Source organism: Epinephelus fuscoguttatus, linkage group LG13 (genome assembly GCF_011397635.1).
Source record: "Epinephelus fuscoguttatus linkage group LG13, E.fuscoguttatus.final_Chr_v1".
NCBI classification, from domain to species: Eukaryota; Metazoa; Chordata; class Actinopteri; order Perciformes; family Serranidae; genus Epinephelus; species Epinephelus fuscoguttatus.
Genome location: NC_064764.1, coordinates 35,928,844 through 35,951,996, shown reverse-complemented (window position 1 = coordinate 35,951,996; position 23,153 = coordinate 35,928,844). Strand labels below are relative to the sequence as shown.

The 23,153-nt window shown below is 42.0% G+C and overlaps 1 protein-coding gene across 5 annotated transcripts; it reads right to left on the bottom strand.

Moving 5' to 3' along the window:
• Positions 1 to 1,143: 1,143 nt before the first annotated feature.
• Positions 1,144 to 6,292, bottom strand: LOC125899810 (uncharacterized). 5 transcript variants are annotated; one of them, XR_007450771.1, is made up of 3 exons: positions 5,106 to 6,292; positions 3,870 to 4,853; positions 1,144 to 1,831 (listed from the first exon to the last, which is right to left on the bottom strand). XR_007450771.1 is itself a non-coding variant. In XM_049594373.1 (2 exons), exons 1-2 carry the CDS (start codon positions 5,167 to 5,169, stop codon positions 1,258 to 1,260), a joined length of 612 nt encoding a protein of 203 aa, XP_049450330.1. In that variant the 5' UTR covers positions 5,170 to 6,285; the 3' UTR covers positions 1,144 to 1,257. The 5 variants fall into 5 exon arrangements, 1 of the variants encoding a protein (XP_049450330.1); XR_007450773.1 differs by having other exon boundaries at positions 1,144 to 1,805; XR_007450772.1 differs by having other exon boundaries at positions 3,870 to 4,105.
• Between the last annotated feature and the right edge of the window lie 16,861 nt (positions 6,293 to 23,153).

The window sequence follows — 23,153 nt, the reverse complement described above, 5'->3', positions numbered from 1 at the left end:
TTAAATAAAAATGGTTTGATATGAAGTACACACAAAAAAACAACAGGAGGCTGTCTAACGCTGTCTAGCGTTGATGAGCGCATTGCTCGCATCATGGGAGGAGGGAGACGGTGACATGCCTCCACTGGACCAGTCAACAGCACACTCAGAAGCTACGATGATATACGTGTTATATTAACTGGTTGATCTCTTAACATTCTGGCAGCCGTCACAGATACTTTAGTGTTTGGGGTTCTCTCTGCTGATTGAATCACGTGGGAACAGGATGCCAGCAATGTAGAAAACACATATATTATGTCAATTTAAATGACTCATTCACATTTTTAAGAGACCTTATCTGATGATTAATCTGTTGAATGCCACCTAATTTATCTAAATGTGTTATATTTCTAATCTTTTGTCATGTTTAAAGTACGTGTTTCAAAGGCATCCGTGTATTGTGAACGTAACACAGCATGATATGCATTAAAACTGTAATTTCTTATAATGTCAAGCAATATTGATGTGCACTCCTTATTAACACAAGCACTACGAGCAGTCAGAAGCAGGTGTACATTTTGGTGTCACTTACAGAAACCTCGTAGCTACTAACATATTGATGAAATGCTGAATGCTGAAATAGATGTAAAATTTAGTTATCTAAAATTTAGTTTGTTAAAATAACTCAACATTGACTTCTTGTTTCATACGTGACATTAATAGTGGTCTCCTGGGTGAAGGTCCTGTGTCTGTTTGACCCAAGCGGCAAACCCCAGGGCTGAAAATTGCAACTGCAATTCCTCTAATGGCCACTTGAGGCTCTAAAGCAAGTCAATCCTCCTAGACCCCCCATGTCAAAATGGCCAGCTTTGCAGCAGAAATGGACATGATTACAGCCTGGTACACAAAACAGATTTGGTCTCTATAGCTAATTTCTTTGTTTGTGACAGCTGTGCTGTTTTTTTTTTTTTTAAATAAGTCACCTATTTACATTCTGTTACAGCTCAAAAGTATGTATAATTAAAGGCATGGCCACCCTGAGTGGATTTTTGTTGGGAGGGGCGGGGGAAGCACACACACTTATCAATGATTAAGGATTTGATTTGAAGTTATTTTATAATAACATGCAGTTGTAAGAGAATTAGAATGGATGAACATGGCATCTTTATTGTTAAGAAAATGAAACTTTGATAACTAAATCAAGCCATTTAAGGAACATAACATTATTTGTAACCTTGAATGAAAAAAAGAAAAGTCTGCGCTCCTGACTCAGGGCTTTCATGCATTTCCAAAAGTGGACCTTCTCTCAGTTGACCTACTGATGAAGATTTTAAGCAGGGTCGAGACATCACTTTCATCCATAAGGTCACCGTGAGCGTTCATAATGGCCAAATGTGTTAGTCTCTCCTGTGTCATGGTTTTCAGCCTGTGCAAGGCTGAGAAAGAGCGCTCGGATGCTGCGACAGATAAGGGCAGGGCCAGACAGAGCTTAATGAGCTTCTCCACCTCCGACAGCATGGAGCGGGTTTGGGGCTGCAAGGTTTGCAGGATGGACACAACATCTTGGATGGTGCTAACTTCTCGTCCCCTACACACATCCCTCAGTATGTCCAGCTCAAGGCTTAGCCGTTCTCGTGGAAAGGGGGTCAGTTCCGGGGAACCCACATCTCCTCGTTTCCCCTGAGCCGCCTCAAGAACTGCCTGCTCTCGCCCTGCAGCTACGCGGAGTCCCTCCTGATCAAAACGCCGCTCCACCTCTGAGCGCAGCAGGTCCAGGGTCTCAAACAGTTGTCTCTTCCACAGGTTACTGTATGTAGTCAGGCACGCTGCATATCACATCAGAAGCATAGATCTATGCATTAATGACATGAAAGAGATACATGTAAGTCAGACAAATTGAGCTTAAATTCAGATTCTTTATTTTTTTAAAGCGAAATGCAGTGGGTAGGGAGGCGGATGGGAGGAGGTGCGGCCGCACCCCTAGTTCCGATGTCTATGGGCGTAACCCCAGATTCGCAGAATAGGCATAGCTGCTGCTATTTCAGTGTGTTTTCAGTTCATGAAAGTTATTTGTAAGATTGCCTAAAAACATCTTGTTGAGTGTTTGGATTTCCTAACAGACCCTGTAAGGAGTCAGATGTTCTGTTTTTCCAGTAAGTACTGTTGTTATGGGTTTAAGCCTGTTTTTCCACCTTCTGCTGTGGCTGCATGCCCTCAGTCTCTGCCAGGCCACGGTCCTCCCAACTGGGTGGCTGCACCGCCAGACAGCGCTCTGTGATGTCAGGCCCCATTTCAACTATCTCATCTAGCTCTGAATGGTTTAGTCGACTTTACCATCTACATTCCTGGTTAAAAAACTTTTGTTCTGCTGCAGGATATGACTCTAACTTCGACTACTTGTGGATGAATTCAAGTCTGTACAGAGCTGATAGTGTGCATCCAAACAGAAAGGGAACAAGGCAGTTGACCACTAATTTCATCCAACTTATAACATGTTTATCCTGAAGTGCACCACGGCAAGACTCAGCTCAGACAATTGCACTAAATTCTATGAGTGTAAGTCCTGCCACGGTGCGCTCTGGCTCTAACTCTCAAATACAGTCGTTGAATTCCTCTAACCCTCCTCAGCCTGAATCTGTCATAGCTGACAACTCCGCTCACTCCACAAACTGCTTAAAGATAGCCCTCCTCAATATCAGATCCCTTTCTAATAAACCTTTTATTTTAAATGATATTATCGAATCTCATCAACTTGACTGTATTCTCCTCACTGAGGCCTGGCTTGATGATACTGGTACTAAGGAGCTGATTGAAGCATCACCATCCAATTTTTCATTCTCACACTGTATCAGGCCTAATAAAAAAGGTGGTGGTGTTGCTGCTATTTTTTCAGATATCCTCTCATGTAAAACTACCTCATTTGGTTCCTACTCTACATTTGAATATCTGGCTCTTATAACCAGATCTGCATGTCACTGCCTTGTTCTCACGCTGTACCGTCCTCCTAAACTCAAAAATGGCTTCCTCTCTGAGTTTGGTGAGCTTCTATCAAAAATTACTGTTGAATTTGACTCAGTCCTCCTTTGTGGTGACTTTAATATACATGTTGATGATCCCAATGATCCTTTTGCAAAGCAGTTCACTGATTTGCTATCAACTTTTGAGCTCATGCAACACATTTCTGGACCTACACACAATCAAGGTCACACTCTTGACTTAGTTATTTCCAGAGGTCTTGATGTGACTACAGGATGTGCATGGGACGTTGGGATCTCTGATCACTTTTGTATTTTTTTCAATGTTGCTCTGACCAAATTTGTGCTGGGTTTAAAATCCAAATTAGTTAAAAAACGGGCCATCAGTGGTGAAACACCTGTGGTGGCAAAACAACTATTTAATGAACAGTTTAAAGAAAAAGTCTTCACACGTCGGCTGTCTTTCTTGAGTTTTAAAAAGCATTCATGAATGGAGACACTCAAACATACAATCGCATGAACAGTCAGTCAGTGAGCGAGTGCCTAGCAAGTCCTCTCGCCCTGCTATCTTTATAGTTCCAATAACACATGCACATCAACAGTCAAAATATGTGGTGCCTTGACATTCCTAAAACACAACATAACATAACTCACTCTGTCTGTTCCGCTTTGATAGCAAGTGTCTCCACTTTTCCTCTAACCCAGACAGCTTCTCACCACGTTTTCTTCCGCCTTTAACGGCTGAAATAATAAGGTGTCGTGTTAGGTTCCTAACCTACACTACTTTAGGTCCCTGACCTAAACCAAGCTCACCACTTTTCCTGCACTCCGCTTCCCAGAAACGGTGCCTGGCACATCTGCCAACCTATCACAATAGGTGGAAAAGACTTTTCCTGCGCATTCCTCAAAACTCACCAGAAAAGACAGCGAGGTGTTGACAGCCACCAAGTTCGTTGGACCCCAACGGTGAAGGGAATCCCGGTTTTCCAGACGTCAGGCCCTCCTCTCAGCCTTCCTTTGTGGGGGAGTTTGAGGTGGTAAGAGCCTCAGCTCTTGCTGTGCGTACAGTCTTCACACTTTCAGTCTAGAATTCCAGAATCTGCTCACAGATGAAGTCCCTTCGTGGTTGCCATTTTGTGGTGGCAAAACAACTATTTAATGAACAATTTAAAGAAAAAGTCTTCAACCTGATTAATTAGACATGTAGGGCTCAATAAGCCACAATTTTTCTATTGTACTAAAATATGTTGTTAGAAAGACATGAAATGTTGTCATTGCTTTAAAATTCTTCAGTGTTTACCACATATTTTTTACCACAGGAGGCCACCATTATTTTACTCGCACAATGCATGCCGGGGTGATGACGTAGAATGGTTGCTCTGTGAGTTGTTTACCTGACGGCTGCTGCTACCTGACGCTATCACCAGAGAAAATGCCACATTGCGCTGCATTTGGATGTAATTTCCAGTCGAAAGACAACAAGGGAACTGATGTAAGTTTACACGTTTCCTAGTGATAAGAAGAGGAGAAAGCAGTGGGAAAGTGCTTGTGGACGAACAGAACTTCCTAAAGACCCGCAGCTCTGTTCTCGCCACTTCTCCCCAGATGATTTTGAGGCCTTTAGTCGACCAGAGCTGCTAAAGGAGCTAACGGGTGCTGCTGGGTATAAACGTCGACTTAAACAAAATGCCGTGCCAACAATTTTCTCACATAAGGAGTCTAAACGCCCTCGGGAGGGGAGTGAAATGCACGCAAAAAAACGGCAAAAACAGGAGACGCTGGATGCTCTCTTGTACTGCAAAGAACCCACTCCTGCTGCTGTAGCTTCTGAAGGTGAACCATCGGACACACCACTGGTTATGGAGGAAGCTGACAGTCCACCCGTTCAACCCGTTCAATCTGTAAGTGTAAGTGTACAGTGTTCTCCAAGTCAGTCCGATGCAGAGACTCTGACGGATAATGTTAAAGACACGTTGGATGCAGCATGTCGCAGCGTGTCATGTGCTGTGATGCAAAGGATATTTTCAACAATGATCAAACTCATAAGCATCTTGTCAGTGTGTTTTACTGTGTATCACAACATATAAAGCATACGACAGTAGTGGATGCTAATCTCTGAGATCATTGATATTGGATGACGTTTTACGGTACCTTGAACAGCTGCTGACAGAAATTGAAGCTCTTGACAACACACGGTCTCTGGCTCGGTTGTCATGGAGATGCAGTTTCCGCACTGACACCAGCTGTTTTGTCCCACTCACACCTCATGTCTCTGTTCGTCTACTACGTCTTCGTGTCCTTCCTGTATATTTTCTGCGTTGTCCTCCTCTCTAGCTTGTCGCTCGGGCGGTTGCAACCATCTGACGTCACTACCCACACTGCATTGCGACGGCGACGTAAACAACAATGGCGACCTACGAGTGAAATTATATTTTCTTTTTTTTTTTTTTTTTTTTTACTTTTCTAACTAGTCGGGGTTCCTTTTTAATAAGCATTCATGAATGGAGACACTCAAACATACAACCGCATGAACAGTCAGTCAGTGAGTGAGTGCCTAGCAAGTCCTCTCGCCCTGCTATCTTTATAGTTCCCATAACACGTGCACATCAACAGTCAAAATATGTGGCGCCTTGACATTCCTAAAACACAACATCTCACAACAAGAATGCTTGTTGTCCTCCCTGGCTCATAATCTTAGTGTCTGAGCCTACTGGTGAAATGAAAACACCTTGGAGGAATGTGGAAAGAGTCAAAGTATTAAAAAGAACCTGCTGCAAATCTGAACGCAAGTGGCGTAAGACCAAACTACTAGTTGATTATTTAGTTCCACAGAGCGGCTCTTGAACCACGTCCATACACAACCGGTTTATCGGAATTCTGTTTATGACTCAGTATCTCTTCTGCAATTTTTATCAGGCCCTAGAGATTTCAACCATCACTTCTACAGAAACTAATCACTGGTAGTACGCCTTAGATAGAACACACTGGGAGCCAGGATTCTTTGGTAAGCGATTGGGAAACGGTCGCACAAATGGCTCACACTTTCCGGCAGACAGCTCATTTTCAGCCAGGTAATAGTGCCAAACCTTTCTCCAAACAATAATGGCAGCGTTAACATGGAAGGCCCTTGACAAAAGTAGATAGGAACCTCTTAAAACGACTAAACCTCAGTGCAGTGCCAAGTCCGGTTAACTGCCGAGCTCAATTTGTAGACAACAGAAGAGACAGCAGTTCATGTCCACCTCACTCTGTCCTCCTTCTTGTTCTCACTACAGGGTGTTTACTCTATCAGTTAGGCTCTAACAACCATGCTGATGATGCCAGAAACCAACTTATCAGTTACTGGAAAACCTGGTTGCACAACAGTGTGGGCTTTCACCTTTACACATGGTGTGGATGCCAGTTTTGGTGCTGCAACACAGGGAAAATTTGCTTTTGCCTTTTCAGCTCCAGCCAGCCAACAAACGGACTAGAACACATCTGCCTGTCTGTGCAAAGACTGCAGATGGCTGATGGAGCATGGGCTATGCACAGCTGGTGAATATCTAACCAGCACAAGGGTACAGGTTTGAGTGTTTGGATAGCTCTCCACTGTCTGACCCATCAGCTGCTGCATCTGAGTATGTATTCAGGCTCAGCTTAAGTGCATCACAGCCTTTATTTCCATTACATGTAGAGAAAAAAAAGTCCACTCTAAGGGACACACACACACTCACACACACACACACACACACACACACACACACACCAACACCATATAAAGTAAACTGATGCGCGATCATTGTTTACACCTTCACTGCAAACAAACCAGCCCATCAGGATTTCTAGTTTCTAGTTTAGACTCCAGTCACAGCTGAGTCTTGTAGCCTCAAACCTTACAGAAAACATCTTAAACAGAATCAGCCTCACTGACAGATTCACTGAATCTTGCACAAACACTTCCTGTTCAGCCTTTCGTAGAAACATCTCATTGTCTTATCTTATCTCCTAGTCTCACTGCTTCTCAGGCATCCTGTTCTGTTTTTGGTCCATCTCAACATTGTTTCTGTCAGCAGGCTAATATTTGTCAGACCTACAGTGTGTAACATTCTGGCTATTTCTCTAAACTTTGAACTGAGTTAAATTTTTAAATCATACTCCATCAAGTCTGCCATCCCTGTTGACCTTGACCAACATCAGTGTGCACACCGAACTAATAGGTCGACAGAGGATGCTGTCATGATGGCGCTCCACACAGCCCTCACTCACCTGGACCAGAGCAACACCTATGTAAGGATGCTGTTTGTGGATTTCAGCACTGCATTCAACACAGTCATCCCCCAAAAACTGGTCCTGAAACTGAGCAACCTGGGCTTAGGCAGTTCACTGTGCGCATGGATACTGGACTTCCTCAGGAACAGACCTCAGCACGTCAGGATGGGAGATTGCACTTCCTCCACACTCATCCTGAACACCGGAACACCACAGGGGTGTGTCCTCAGTCCCCTCCTCTTCTCCCTCTTCACCCAAGACTGCTCCCCCATCCACCCCACAAACACCATCGTCAAGTTCGCTGACGACACCACCATTGTAGGACTGATTAGGAACAACAAGGAGACACAGGGAGGAGGTTGAACGCCTGACAGACTGGTGCCTCCATAACAACCTGGACCTCAACACAGCCAAAACCAAGGAAATTATTGTGGATTTCAGACTGAGCCCCCCACCCTCTTCATCAAAAGAGAGGAAGTTGAGAGGGTGGAGAGCTTTAAATTCCTTGGTCTCCACATTTCGGCCAACCTCACCTAATCCGTCCACACCTTCTATCAGGTGAGGAAGGCCCACCAGCGACTTTACTTCCTCAGGAAGTTAAAGCAGGCCCACCTCACCCGCCCACTGCTGGTTAACTTCTACAGGGCCTCCATCAAGTCCATCCTGACCTACTGCTGCACAGTGTGGTTCACCAGCTGACACTGAACCACACAAAAATACAAGTGCAATACCCCCCCTTGATGTGGCTCATCAGGAAATAACATACAGGATATGTGTAACACCTGGTGAATCAGGTGAGAGTGGACTCAAACACACATCACTTGAGACAGTTCAGGTAAAATCACCCAGTCTTTACTGGTCAAACAGTCGGTTCAGTACACAGAAGGACAATCTGTGGAGGCAAACAATTCCAACAGGGGTGAGTCAGAGTCAAACAACAGGCTAAATCCAAAAACCAAGAAAAGGACACAGGGAAACAAAAGGCTGGAGCACTGGACACACTAAATACTTTGGTGAGGGGAAGGATAACGAGACACAGGTAAGGCTGATCAGGGCGGGACAGACAATCAGACACAGGTGAAGTCATCAAAAGGGAGGGAAAAGATCTGAAACAAGAGATGTGAGTTTCAAAGCAAAACAGGAAACAGCATGAATGAATGAAATAAAAATCATAACCTACAGAGTTTGAGCTGTGACCGTATACTTATTTAAAAGTATACAGAGTACAATTTACATCCTGTCCTCTCTTCACACATCTGAGCACAAGCCTTATACTGTAATTTAAATCAGTTTCCTGCATCTTACAAACCTCTTGGATTAAGTCAAGAAACAAACACCCATCCAGGACTATTTTAAAGGTCCAGTGTGTGCTGGGTTTAGGGGGATATATTGGTAGAAATAAAATATATTAAGTAAGTTTTCTTCAGTGTATAATCACCTGAAAATAAGAAATGTTTTTGTAACTTTAGAAAGAGCTGTTTATATCTACGTAAGGAGCAGGCCTTCATTTATGGAGATCGTTAAGTTGCACTGCCATGTTTCTACAGTAGCCCAGAACGGACAAACCTGCCATTCACTGTTTCACATTTTCTCATGAGCAGCAGTGGAGTTACACTGATTTGTAATGTGAAACTGTTTCATTCAGTGCTCTTGGAGAGGAAGAGACCTTCATGGATAATTTGGAAACCTCCTGAATGTCTGGATGCAATGTGATCAGAGAAAAAGGTGACCTCATATTAGCATGAGTTTGATTAGCTGTTCGCAGCATCATGCCAATGCATGTAACAGGCATGACTTGACACAGCATCACAGAACGTCATCAACCAACACACCCAGGGTACCTTTCGTGTCATATGTCGACGGGGAAAGTCCATGACTAAACATTGTATGTGATGAGGTCAGAGTGAGAATGTGTTGAACTTAAGGATATCATTGTTGTAGCTACAATACTACATCATACCACCATCTCCATTTAGTAAAACAAGCTAGCTTGCTAGCAAGCTCTGCAGAGCATCCCACTCCCCCACACAACAATAAATGTTCAGCTCCCCGGTGATCTACCTCCTGCCAGACGCCCACTCATTTAGGTCTTTGAAGTGAAATGAGGAGGTATCATAAAGATAACTCCTGATTTCAATCTCACAAATCAGCCATTTCTCATCCATTGCGGTGCTTTTATCATTAGCAACAGGAATAAAAGAGCACGGTCTCATTCTGAAGTCACCGAAATCTGGCGCCTGGGCAGGGACTTGCAGACACAGACAGAAAAAGACATCCTCTAATGTCGGCATGATACGCAGCCGGTTGCCGTTATAGTTTACCGGCCCATCAGGAGGATACACGGTGGGGCAAGAACGAAAGTTAAGGTGGTGAAAGTCTGAGTAGGTCAGGTGGGAGCAGTGGTGAATGGGTCCAACAAACACCAACTGTGACCTGGGAGAGCGGTGTTTGTGTCCTGTAAGATTATAAAGCCAAACCCTGTTCTTTATTCCTAAACCCAACCATGTGTGTTAGTTGTTGGAGGAAGATTCCTGTGAAGAAGTAGAAGACAGGCACTTCTTGACATGGCGTCCCAGAACATAAACAACCAACACACCCAGGCCCGGACTGGCCCACGGGAGAACCGGGGAGTTCCCTGATGGCCTGGCCCACAAGTGGTCTGCTCTGGCCTGCCTGTCTATTTTTTATTTATTTATTTATTTATTTTAAGGCGCGCTCTGCAGCGTAGGCTGCGCGTGGTGACGTTGTCAAATGATGATGCTGCAACAAGTAAGTTAACATAGAAAAGTAAGAAAACTGGTTATTCTCAACATGAGGTCCGGGGAGGATGGGGACTGACCCGAGGCCAGATAAATGATTGATGATAAGCTATAAGAGCCAAATTAACCCGTAAGGGTCCATTTGGTTCCATTTTGTACAGAGCAGCGCAGGCTGAAACAGTTTGGGGACTCTTATCTGTCTAAGTTCAAAAGTTTTCAATATCTGAATACAAATGGGGCAGTTAGGACAGTCTGATAGAAAACAATGAAATCAAACAGACGTAGTCACTGACGCTCGCTTGTATCGCATCCACTGAGGACACTGTGTTAGATATGAAAAATATTTTGTTATCTTACTGTTCTGTACTCAGTGTACTCAGTGGACATCTGCTTTAACTCACAGTTTGGTGCCTTACAGCTAAAGCTGAGGCTCCACTTCTTGAGAGAGAGTTTATCTTCAGAGGCCCGGTCATGACGAGCTCCGTGCAGCAGGCAGGATGAAAGTCACAAAATGTGAAAAAAATAACCCTTAATGTTTCATAATAGTTTGCTTTCTCTTTAAAATGATAACGTTATTCATTTAGTCTTCACCTCACTTTCACACTATACCAAATGTTTTAAGTTTGATATGATTCAATCTTTTTGTTTGAGTCTTGCTAATACTGATCATTCCATTAAACGGTTCGTAATTTTTTAAAATGATGGTGATTTTTAGGAGGAAAAAAAGCTCATTACACTCAAAGAAAATTACACAAACTGGCCATTAAAAACAAATCAGCCTCCTTATCACTGTCAGGATGTTTTTAAATGTTGCTGCTGTGTGGCCCTTTCTTATCACTAACAGTACATCTTGCTATATTTTTATCTACAGCTGGAAAGTAGCAGCACACCACTCTGTTTCCTTTCTGACAGTCTCTCACATGTTTAATGCTGAAGTGTGCAACTGCACGGCTGCACGCTGGGTTCTGATGTCATATAGATTTCCACTGTTATAATAATGATAAGAATAGGCACCTTTCAAAACGCCCAAGGTCACCTTAGAGAGTTTAAAATCACATACAGGACAAGAGACGTGAATTGGGCACACATACAGCGATAAAAACACAGCTGAACAGGTGGGTTTTGAGATGGGATTTGAAGGATGTTTTGCTGTCAGACTTTCAGATTTGTCAGGGTAGGGAGCCCCAGAGCCTGGGGGCAGTGCAGCTGAAAGCTCTGGCAACCGTGGTGCTGAGGCGTGAGGTGGGGATGGTCAGGAGACCAGCAGAGGAAGATCGGGAGGGGGGTGTACTCCTGGAGAAGGTCAGAGAGGTAAGTAGGGGTTAGGTTGTGCAGGGCTTCAAAGGTGAGCAGAAAGTTTTTGACAGTGTAGTTGGATGGGATCGGGGGTGACGTGGTCAGATGATATGGTGTGTGGGTGATGATCCGGGCAACAGACTTTTGAATGATTTGAAGCCTGTTAATGAGTTTGTTGGGGAGGCCAGAGAGAACTGCATCATAATACTCAATACGGGATGAAACAAATGCGTGGACCAAGACTTCAGTGGCGGACTGGGACAGCAACAGGCAGAGTCTGGAAATGTTGCATAGGTTGAGGAAAGCAGTCTGGGTAATGCTTTTTATTGGGTGTTCGAAAGAGTGCTGCCCAGAATGACACCAAGACTTGAGCTGGCTGGAGAAGGCCACAGAGAAGTGGTTTATGCATGATTAGACTCACAAGTCAGTCTTTAGACGCTTTGCTTAACTAAAGACTGATGACTTTCTCCCTGATTTTGTGTTTAGATCGGCGGATACAATTTCAGAGTTTAAAAAAACTCCCTGCGTTGCAGAGTCAATAGTAAATCTGCAGGGCGGTCCTTCGGTGGCTCGCTGAACTCTTGTGCTTGTAAACATAGTCCCAACAGAAACACGTGTAGCGGTACAAAATGGCTCAGCCGTGCTCGCAGAAAACGCTGTCAAAGTTAGTGGATGTTTGTCGCGTTTGCGGCGACACATTCTCGCCAACTAAAAGAAACAAACATAATCTTTTACAAGGCCATGACTCATCCGTCCGGCCGGACTATAGAGGGAATCGCCTTGTTGTTTAGAAATACTTCCGGGTAGAAAACCAGCAGAGCTTTTAGCTAAATATATAGCCTATATATCACGTTTTTCACATCACTGTATCACCGTGTAGACTAATCCGATGTTTGTAAAGTCTATAAACACAGTGATTGAACAAACATTACTATTTCTGTGTGCACGTTTAGCTGGGCTAACCGTTAGCTGTTAGCCCTGTTAGCCGTTAGCGGTGTCTGCAATAGGTAATAACTCGTTAAACGGTCCGTGAAAAAAATATCTTTTCCAGTGGATATCTTAGTTACAACATGATTGAGCTAGCAAAGCAGTTTTGTGTTGCGATGTGTGGTATTTATTCAGTTTTGGGAAATCACGATGTCTAGAAAGCACCAGTGGCCGCAGCAGCAGCAAAGCTATCAGGACGTCATCTGTTAAATGTCTCCCGTTGTCGGATACGACATTAAACTACTCCAGTTAGCTCAATCATGTTGTAACTAAGACATCCGCTGGAAAAAATATTTTCTTCACGGACCGTTTAGAGTTAGTGAGTCATTACAGACACCGCTAACGTGGCTAACAGCTAACAGTTAGCCTCGCTAATCTACGATAACCATGTTATTAATTTCAGACCGTAATAGTAATGTTTGTTCAGTCATAGTGTTTATAGGCTTTACAAACACCAGATTAGTCTAAACGGTGATACAGTGACGTGAAAAACGTGAGATGTGCATATATATATGTTGCTAAACTCTGGTTTTCTACCCGGAAGTATTTGTAAACAACAGGGTGATTCCCTCAGAAGGGACACTAACAGCTCAAAGTACACGTCAAATAAAATTTCTCCAAACATGTTTCTTGTTATTTTAGGTAGTTATTATCACGCTAATGTATGTTCAAGTGTCCTTTTCCCCCGATAAGTTGGTTTTAATTCGTTATTTGATTCTATAAACAGTCTGACCATCTCGAGCTTTTATTTTGGTACTTCCGGTGACCGCAGTGTGAATTTGCATATTAGCTAAATATTTAGTTTCACCCAAAACATTTAGATTTAACATTTAGATTTAGATTTAGATTTAATATTTAGATTTAACATTTATATTTATATTTATATTTAGCATTTAGATTTAACATTTAGATTTAGATTTAATATTTAGATTTAGATTTAGCATTTAGATTTAGATTTAATATTTAGATTTAGATTTAGCATTTAGATTTAGATTTAATATTTAGATTTAACATTTAGATTTAGATTTAGATTTAGCATTTAGATTTAGATTTAATATTTAGATTTAACATTTAGATTTAGATTTAGATTTAGCATTTAGATTTAGATTTAGCATTTAGATTTAGATTTAATATTTAGATTTAACATTTAACATTTAGGTGCCACATTTAATATTTAGATTTAACTATTTAATATATTTCTAAGTTAACAAATATTGCTGTAAATGTGGTAAAAGGTGACGTTAAAAAAATAACAATACTTTTTTAAACATTGTTTGAAGCTAAATGTGGCAAAATGTTGATGTTATTTTCAGCGTGAGACACTTTACAAACGGCACCCCATACTACAGCAGCTCCACTGGCTCCCGGTCAAGTCCCGCATTGACTTCAAAATCCTTCTGCTTGCATTCAAGACCATCCATAATCTTGCCCCCCCATATCTTTCCAGTCTTCTCCACATCGCCACTCCCTCTTGCACCCTCCGATCATCCTCCTCCATTCTGTTGACTGTCCCCTCCGCCCGTCTCACCACCATGGGGAGCAGAGCTTTCACCCACTCTGCTCCCTGGCTCTGGAACTCTCTTCCACCCGAAATAAGGAACATCAGTACACTATCACGATTCAAGTCCCAACTCAAAACACACCAGTTTAAGATCGCCTTCTTCCTTCACTAACCCCATTTCCTGTTCACATCTAACTGTTTTTCCCTTGTGTGTACTTTTTGTGATTTTCTTTTGTAATTTTATTTTAAATTATTTTAATTGATTTTATTGTGTACTGTGCATTGTCTTTTATCCATTGTAAGGTGTCCTTGAGTGACAGAAAGGCGCCTAAGAAATAAAATGTATTATTATTATTTATTATTACATGTTTGGAAATGATGCAGCCAGCTACAATTTGTATTTATATAATTTTATCATTGATATATCTTTTAGGGAAACAATACCAAATGCTTGTGAGTATTGAGGCTCCTCAGCTGGTTGGCTCCAGAGCACAGAGGATCATTGGGATACAGTTCCCAGCGCACTCCTCCTCAGTAACACCACCAGCTACATCTCCAGATGGAGAAACATGTTTCTGCCTTGAATCACCCCACAATGTGTCCATAATTTGTCTGGCTGCCCCCACAGTCTCACACAACTCTCTTTATTACAGTGCAGGGACAGCTGCAGTAGCTAAAAAGTACCCAGCAATCACTGGTCTGACAGTGACGCCCTGTCCCTGGACAAAAATAGTCCAGCATGTCACAGGCTACAAAACCATGTGGTCATGTAGTGTGGCACTGTGTTCGTACAGGAAGCAAACACCCTGGTGAAAGTCCAGGGTTTGTTGGACCCATCCACCCCCTCCCACCCACCCATAGGGACTTTCCAGCAGCTTGTATTACATCATTACTGGTTACGAACTGACACTGTCCAGCAGCATCACTATTGTGTCTACCGGGAATCCAGGCATGTCTTCATCTGCTCTCTTCAGGTGGATGATTTGGATTCTAGTTTCTGTATTATTCCATTACTCCCCATGATTACGGTGGATTATGTGTCTCTTGGTTGTGTCACTGTGGCTGAAGTGTAAAATCAGAACTGCTGCTTTGTTCTGGTTCAGGATGCTTTTCCAGCACACAAAAGAATGGCCCACACACCCAAAGTCTAAAACAGACTGCTCACTGCATGTCTCATCTCCTCAATGACTACAGAGTTATTCAGTAAAGTCACCACTATGTCACTGGTTTTGCCCTTGTCATGCAGTTACAAGTTTCCACATGAGAACACATTACAGATGAATGACAAACTGGCACAGTGATGGTGCTTTCCACTCTGTCTGAGTGCCAGCAAGTAACACAGTGCACATCTTATGTTCCAACTGCATTGGATAGTTTCTGCTGCAACAACATGCCAAAATGTACAAACCAAAACGTGCAGAATGCAGTCAGCCCAACAATTCTCTGTATTGTATTATCACGGCTTACATCACACCCTTGCCCAAACTTGCAAGCTATCTAAGGATTGATTTAAATCTGGCCTAGTTCCAGAGGCTGATAGTTTCAAATGTTGCTTCCACTCTAATGGACCATGGTTAGTTTATTATGTTACCCTACCAGATTTTTGTACTTGACAATCGATCAAAAAGCGTTGATTCCTGGAAGCAGTTTTCCGTTATCGTTTGTGCTACTCACAAGTTTCTCTGTTTGGTTGGGTTTTCTCCATTTGCAGCGTTTTTTTCTTCCCTAAATGCAGCTTATGATTCATGAAATTGCAGCCCAGTTGCAGGAAGAAGAAAATGCTCGCACTGTATGCTTCTGCGACTGCGGATACTTTCAGTCAGGATTTAGAGTGAATCATAGCACTGAGACAGCACTAGTTAAAATGACAAATGATCTTCTGATTGCTTCAGACAAAGGACTCATCTCTGTGCTTGTTTTATTAAATCTTAGCGCGGCGTTTGACACAACTGACCATCAAATTCTGCTACAGAGAGTGGAACATTTAATTGGCCTAAAAGGTTCTGCACTAAGCTGGTTTAAATCTCATTTATCTGAGATCCGTTTTCAGTTGGTTCATGTTAATGATGAACAGTGTTGTGCTAGTTATTTAAAAATAGTAACTATTTACCGTTACTAGTTACTTCATTATAAAGTAACTCAGTTAGTAACTCATTTACGTAAACCAAAAAGTAATGCGTTACTGAGAAAAGTAACGTTTTAGTTACTTTTCTCAGTATCTACATATACATATGTAGTAATAATACAAACTGTTGATTAACGTGACGGTTTCAAATGATTTGCTTTCACATCACAAATCTGACACAAACACCAAAGTATTTTTTAAATGCTAATTTATTTAAGTCAGGACATAAACTAAAAAGTTTCAGTCACATCAAACAAATGCCTGCAAACTTGCATTTACAAAAAATAGAGGGGAGCAGAAGGTGTGCCATATATCCCAGCAGAACATAGCTGTAAGCCTGGCTTTCTTATTATTCAAAATAAAAGTGCAAACATTAAAGTGGCTTCAGCAAAAATAATGCTGTTGTGTTTAGCCCATAAAAATGGTATTTCATAGCTCAAGTATGAAATCTAGCAAGCAATGTACTACATTAACTCAAGAATTGCATTCTGGTAAACCCAATAATTTGTTGTTTCAGCTACAACCTATAAATGCTAGACATGGCTATACCACCAGGCATGCTATGTGTGTTCACTTTACTCTACCGCTACCAAGATCTAATGCACTGAAGAGAACTGTAATGTATAGAGCAAAAACATATTGGAATAGGCTCCTGCCAAATATAATTAGGATAGACAATAAATTGAGATTCAAAAAGAAATTAAAAGAAGCCATTATTGGGAGAGAAATTGTGTTTAGTTAGCAAGTTGAAATTGCAGAACTGTAATGATGTTTTGTTTCTTTGAATGAGGTGCGTTTATTGAACATTAATAGTTTTTAGAAACACTGAGTATTTCTGTTTGTTTTGTTTTATTTTAAATATGCAATTTGTTTTTGTATTTTATTGTATTGTTTCATTGTATTAAGTTTTTAGTTTGATTGTACTATATGAGTGTCTGGACCCCAGGAAGAATAGTCTTCACTTAGATGAAGACTAATGGGGATCCATAACAAAACATAAAACATAAACCGTATTTTCCTCAAAACATTCTGATATATCTGAAAACAATCTGAATTATTATTCAGAATCAAGTTGGACAAATGAATGTGCTTTCACTCAGCACGTAAGAACTGCTGTTAAAAACACCAGCTGGTCAAAAATGAAATCTGAGGAGGACATCATCAGCAGGATATTCCGCATCTACAACTTTGGTCGGAGAGCTTGTTCCTCTTTGGAGACAGTACCAGACTTCCCAGGCTGAACAGTCTCTCAACTGGTGCACTGGATGGAATAGCTGCATTTTTCTTCAGAGAAATTTCCTTTATTGTGGGAAATTGTTTCAGAATCTCCATCCCTGTTTCGGCCGTCCTCAAGTAGGCTATTATCTCAGATTCCACAGAGCTGAAGACGTCATCATTCTCCTCAAAGCAAAAAAAGTCCTGTACTTTGGAGGAGCTTGAGTTTGGTGGTGTGGGAGGCAGGGCCATGGCTGGTTGCTGCACAGGGCCAGCGTGAGGGACAAGCTTGTGACACTCTGCGACCAGGATTCCCTTGACCATCTCTTTCTTCCTCTGGTCTCTTAACTTCAACATGGGAAGTGTGGCAGCTGCCAGCATTGCATCGTTGCTTTCCAAGACGGATGCAAATCGTGTTTTAGTAGCCTGCAAAACATACACACAGTGACACAGGTATTAGCATAAGTGAAAGACTCCCTTTGTGAACATACATTTCCATGTGTCGATGCCGTGTTTCTTACCTGAACTATGGCATCAGGTAGGCCGGTTGCCACAGTCAGACCTTCCTTCATCTCCAGTGTCTTTGACATCAATACTTCTAGAGTGGGCAGGAGGGTGCCATAGTAACAGTGCTCCTCTCCTTGCAGGATGTCCAGAGCAACGGTGAGTGGCTTCGTAATGGAGCAGTATTCCTTCAGAAACAGTAGTTCCCTCTTGCTAAAACAGTTTAGTCCTAAACCATCACAGATGATGGTCAAGTCAGTTAGAGGTATTTCAGTGATTCTTGCCACAGCATCATGAAATGAATTCCATCTTGTTGAGCATGGCACCAGCAGCTTTTTGGTAAACACTTGGCCCGCCATCTCTGAGGCCACAGTGGACCTACTGGCCTTATTCCATAGTGCTGTGCACTTAGCTGTAGCGCTTCTGTAGATTCCTTTGGTCCCAGGATTTGAAAGGAGCTCCATGTTCACATCAGAGCAAGAAATTAAATTAAGTTTTTGAGACGCACATCTCTGATGTGGAGGTAAAGCAATCCCATCCTCTGTGGCGGTGTTAAGCATGTCAGTAACATCTGTGAAGACGACCTCATCATCATCATCATCATCTTCATCATCGTCAGACAGTGACGCCGGCTGATACATTTCAAAGGCTTTAACAAAATTAGAGCCGTTATCAGTAACTGTGGCTGTAACCTTCGTTGATAGTCCATACAGTGAGTGAATGTTGTCAATCTCAGCAGCAATGACATCATAAGTGTGTCTACCCTTGATCCGTTTACAAGCCAATGCAGCTTTCTGGCGTTTCAAAGAAGTGGGGTTTATCCAGTGAGCTGTTATTCCAAGGTAGCTTCTGTTGTGGACAGACCAAATGTCTGCGGTGGTTGTGATGTAGTTTAGCTCTTCATGCTTTCTTAAGATCAATCTCCATTTTTGTGTACTCCCTGTCCAAGTAGTTGGAAAACGTTTTCCGTCCCATTTGCAGTGTGCCGCCTGTGCACGGCACCATGCTGACTAGCTGCCTGAAAGCAGGCAGTTCCACTGTGGCAATCGGTTGCATGTTTTCTACCACATACCTGGAAAAAAAAAACACATTCATTATGTGTTTTTATCTGTATGAACTGTTTTAATGGACACTTAGAAGAATAGCTTTACAGGGCTAAAAGAGATCCAGATAAACATTTAATCAATCAAACATATCTTACCGTGCAATTGTCTTGTCAAGTTGTGCCTTGCTAACAGTCGGTTAAAATACAGGCGCTGTTGCTAAGGTGAAGTGGCTTGACTCTCAGATGCCACTGGGCTTTCTTTAGCTACTAGCTTCGTTGAAGCATGTTGCTTCTCCAGGTGCTTCAACAGATTCAAATTACTGTTTGTGGATGTAGAAAGGACTTTCAAACCAAGATACAGTTTACATTTAACTGAAATGTTTTTGTCTTTGTGCTCGACAAAAGAGAAATAATGGGAATATCTCCATGAAAAAAAACTCAACTTACTCTTGTCTTGGCTCGCCATCACGCCATGACCTTGACGCACACGCACTAGTGTCATCTATACTCTGAGTACGTCCTGGCTGTAGATGACTGAGTGCGGACGCTAGAGGGCACTAGGTGCTTTTTTTTTTTTTGCAGTGTAGTTTTTCTAAGCCACAAAGAAAGAAGACAATGTTGCTAAGAAGGATCATGTTTTGGGAAACTCAGCCCTGCAGCCCAAAACATTTCCTAACTGTATTGGCTCATAGGTACATCGCCTAAGCGACAGCGGATGGAGTTTAACCAAGGGACTGTTAGACTACATGCAACCGTCTTCTACAGTGGAGTCGCTCACTGTCAGGCAGCTAAACATTTTACAACTATGGTACTTGGATACAAATATGAAAAATGAGCTAAAAGCTTCCTCGGGATAACAATGGATATCACGTCACTGGATATAATGTTACTGGGACTAAAAATCTACAGAAGTGCTACAGCTTAACGTAACGTTACAGCACTGACAGTGACTTCAGAGATGGTGAGAGACGTGTTTCACTAAGATGCACTGATAAGAATTGTTCATATACCTCTATCTGACTTGACTATCTTTTATTGTTTCGGGCTAAAATGATTTAGTGAAAGGGAACTTCAGTTTGTGAAGGAATACTGCATGCTGCGCATCGTTTTAAAACCTGGCCAAAAATAAAGGAGTAACACACTGTTTGGTAACGGTAATTGAGTTACTGAATTTAAAAACTAACGCGTTAGAGTATTAGTTACTGCCAGTAGTTACTAACGGCGTTACTGTAACGCGTTACTAATAACGCTTTACTGCCCAACACTGATGATGAATCATCTCTACTTTCTAAAGTTTGTTTTGGAGTTCCACAAGGTTCTGTGCTCGGACCAATCCTATTTACTCTATATATGCTTCCCTTAGGTAACATCATTAGAAATCACTCTGTAAATTTCCATTGTTATGCGGATGATACACAGTTGTATTTATCTATGAAACCAGAAGAAAGTAATCAATTAACTAAACTTCAAAAATGCCTGAAAGACATAAAAACCTGCATGAGCACCAATTTCCTGATGTTAAATTCAGACAAAACTGAAGTTTTTGTTCTTGGCCCCAAACAACTCAGAGACTCTTTGAGGCTGTTTACACGTTGCCGGCTATTTTCATAAACGGACATTTCACCGTCTCCGGTGAGCATGCCAAACCTGTAGGTGGCAGTGTAATGAGAAGCTCGAGCCTTCCATGTATCCATTGTCACCATAGCAACATAGGTCACACTTTTGACACAGGCGCAAGTTCCGGCGCATACTGTGACATCAGCTGCCTATAACTCCGTTTATCTCAGTTTACATGCAAACGCGCAACTGGAGTTTTCCAAAATCTCCACTCTGGCCGGAGTTTTTAGAAAGACTCGTTTTCAGAGGAGAAATCTCTGTTTGCGTGTAAACGAAGGGCACAGACGAAGGAAGATGTCTCCGTTTATCAAAATCACCGTGTACGTGTAAACAGCCTCCGAATCTGATGACATAGTTTCTCTAGATGGCATTGCTCTGGCCTCTAGCACTACCGTAAGAAACCTCGGAGTAATATTTGATCAAAATTTGTCTTTTAATTCTCATTTAAAACAAACCTCACGGACTGCATTTTTTCATCTGCGTAATATTGCGAAAATTAGGCCTATCCTGACCCGAAAAGATGCAGAAAAATTGGTCCACGCTTTTGTTACCTCAAGGCTGGATTACTGTAACTCTCTGTTATCAGGTAGCTCTAGTAAGTCCTTAAAAACTCTCCAGCTAATTCAGAATGCAGCAGCACGTGTACTAACAGGAACTAAGAAACGAGATCATATTTCTCCTGTTTTAGCTTCTCTGCACTGGCTCCCTGTAAAATCCAGAATTGAATTTTGAAATCCTACTGTTAACTTATAAAGCTCTAAATGGTCAAGCTCCGTCATATCTTAGAGAGTTCATAGTGCTATATTATCCCACCAGAACACTGCGTCTCCAAAAGTAGATCAGGAGCCAGAGCCTTCAGCTATCAGGCTCCTCTCCTGTGGAATCATATTCCTGGTGCGGTCCGGGAGGCAGACACCGTCTCCACATTTAAGACTAGACTTAAGATTTTCCTCTTTGATAAAGCTTATAGTTAGGGCTGGCTCAGGCTTGCCCTGTACCAGCCCCTAGTTAGGCTGACTTAGGCCTAGTCTGCTGGGGAACCCCCCTATAATACACCGGGCACCTTCTCTCCCTCTCTCCCCCTCTGAGAACTGCGTGGTAAGTGCTTCCCGGGCACGGCCACTAATATATTATTTTGTAACTGTAACATCAAGTGTAAAAGCCTATTTTCAGCCATTCTTCTATGAAATGTGTCCATGCTTTACTGTTGTTCTTAATGTGAACTCACTAAGCAGAACATGAGCAGCACTTACAGTCATCCGATCACTACATTAAAAAAGCAATTAGCAGTCATGAATTACTGTGTCCTTCCGTTGGAGAGCACCCACTGTCTACTATTTCACTTAGTGGGAATCCTTAGCTCAGAGTTATTTCTTAAAGCCACCCATTAGGTGGGTGCGGGAAGTCTTCCGCCATGAGGAATCCTGTTACCCAGGAATACCATTAAGCTTTTCTCCAGCTCATTCATGCATGTAGAACCAAGGGGAAATTCCATGGTAAAATACAGGCTGTTTTTATTGGCTGCTGCTGAGCAAACAGGAGAAGGTGAACATGTGGTTTCCTTGGTCACCAAACTGATACTAAGCAGAGTGGAGTACTGTAAATTTGAGATTTATCCTGACCTCCTAGACGTCTTACTCCTTTAACTCATGTCTTTGTCACTCATTACAGGAGCTCTCATAATGAGTGACCTGGATTAATGAGTCAGAGTAAGAATAACAGACTCACTCATAGTAATGTGATTCACCACCTTAATTTTCCACACTTGTCAAGCACAGTGGAGTTAATATGTTAAAACATTTGTAGAACATTATTCTGATAACGTAAGTGTGAGTGCAGCTGATAGACTCAATAATATGATATTAAGATAAAAAGCAAAGTCTATCATGTGTTTAAACAATAATATTGTCACATGCTGCTCATCAAGCTTTGTTTCCTGAAGGGCCTCCTGTCCAATGTCAGCTGGGAAAGGCTCAGTGTTATGTTTATGAATACATTACGCTGACACGTTGTCAATCCTCTGATGAAGGCGGCTTCAAGGTGCTTCCCCTGTGCGCATTTGTCTTGTCTCCATCAACATGTATCTCTACATTGTGCAGTATAATCCTTTGTTTCCATATTGACAAGAAAAAAAACAGATTTGAGAGTCACAAGAATAAGGTCATAATTTTGGGAAATAAAGTAAATAATCTGTAATTAAACTTGTAAATTTATAGTTTAATCTTGCAATATTACGGTTTATCTTCTTGTGAATTTATAAATTTAATATTGTAACATTATGACTTTTCGCCCCACTCCTCCGTCATAGTTTCTGCTTTCAGTACTGTGCTTGAAATAAAAATACAATTTAAAAAAAAGAATAAAATAAAAACAGGGGAAACGATATTTTCTGAAAGTAAAGTCAGACTTCGGCTGTGTTTTTCCAGGAAAGCTGCGTTGAATCACAGCAAATAATTTCAGTCTTGCAGCCATTTTAATTCAATGTGTCTAATTCATGATCATCATTTGGCGCATTATTTTAAAGGTTTACACGTCCTGAAGTTTGCCATGTCAGAGTTTTCCCATATGGATTCATTGTCAGGATGAGATGTGTTTCTAAGGGACAGAAGATTCCATCCAAAGCTCAGAAGAAATGGCTCTAATTTCATTAAAGTCACTGCTCCCTTAATTTCCCAGGAAAACGGTGAGAAGTGTGTGTGTGTGTGTGTGTGTGTGTGTGGGGGACACATTCCGTTCATCCTTGTCCAGGAAATGTGTGGGTGCAGTGCCTCTTCTGTGCCAGTCCCATGAGACGTGCATAACTACCTTGCCTGTGAGTTTTAAAGTTGTGTGAGTGTGTGGGTGAGCTGCAAATGAAGTGCTGTTCTCATTCTACATTCTGACCCTCACCTATAGTCAT

Excerpts from the sequence above, each read along its gene's own strand:
- LOC125899810 (XM_049594373.1), bottom strand. The coding sequence starts at position 5,169 with ATGACAACCGAGCCAGAGACCGTGTGTTGTCAAGAGCTTCAATTTCTG. Across the intron at positions 1,806-5,105 it reads TCTGTCAGCAGCTGTTCAAG|CGTGCCTGACTACATACAGT; the intron begins GTACCGTAAAAC and ends TGTGATATGCAG.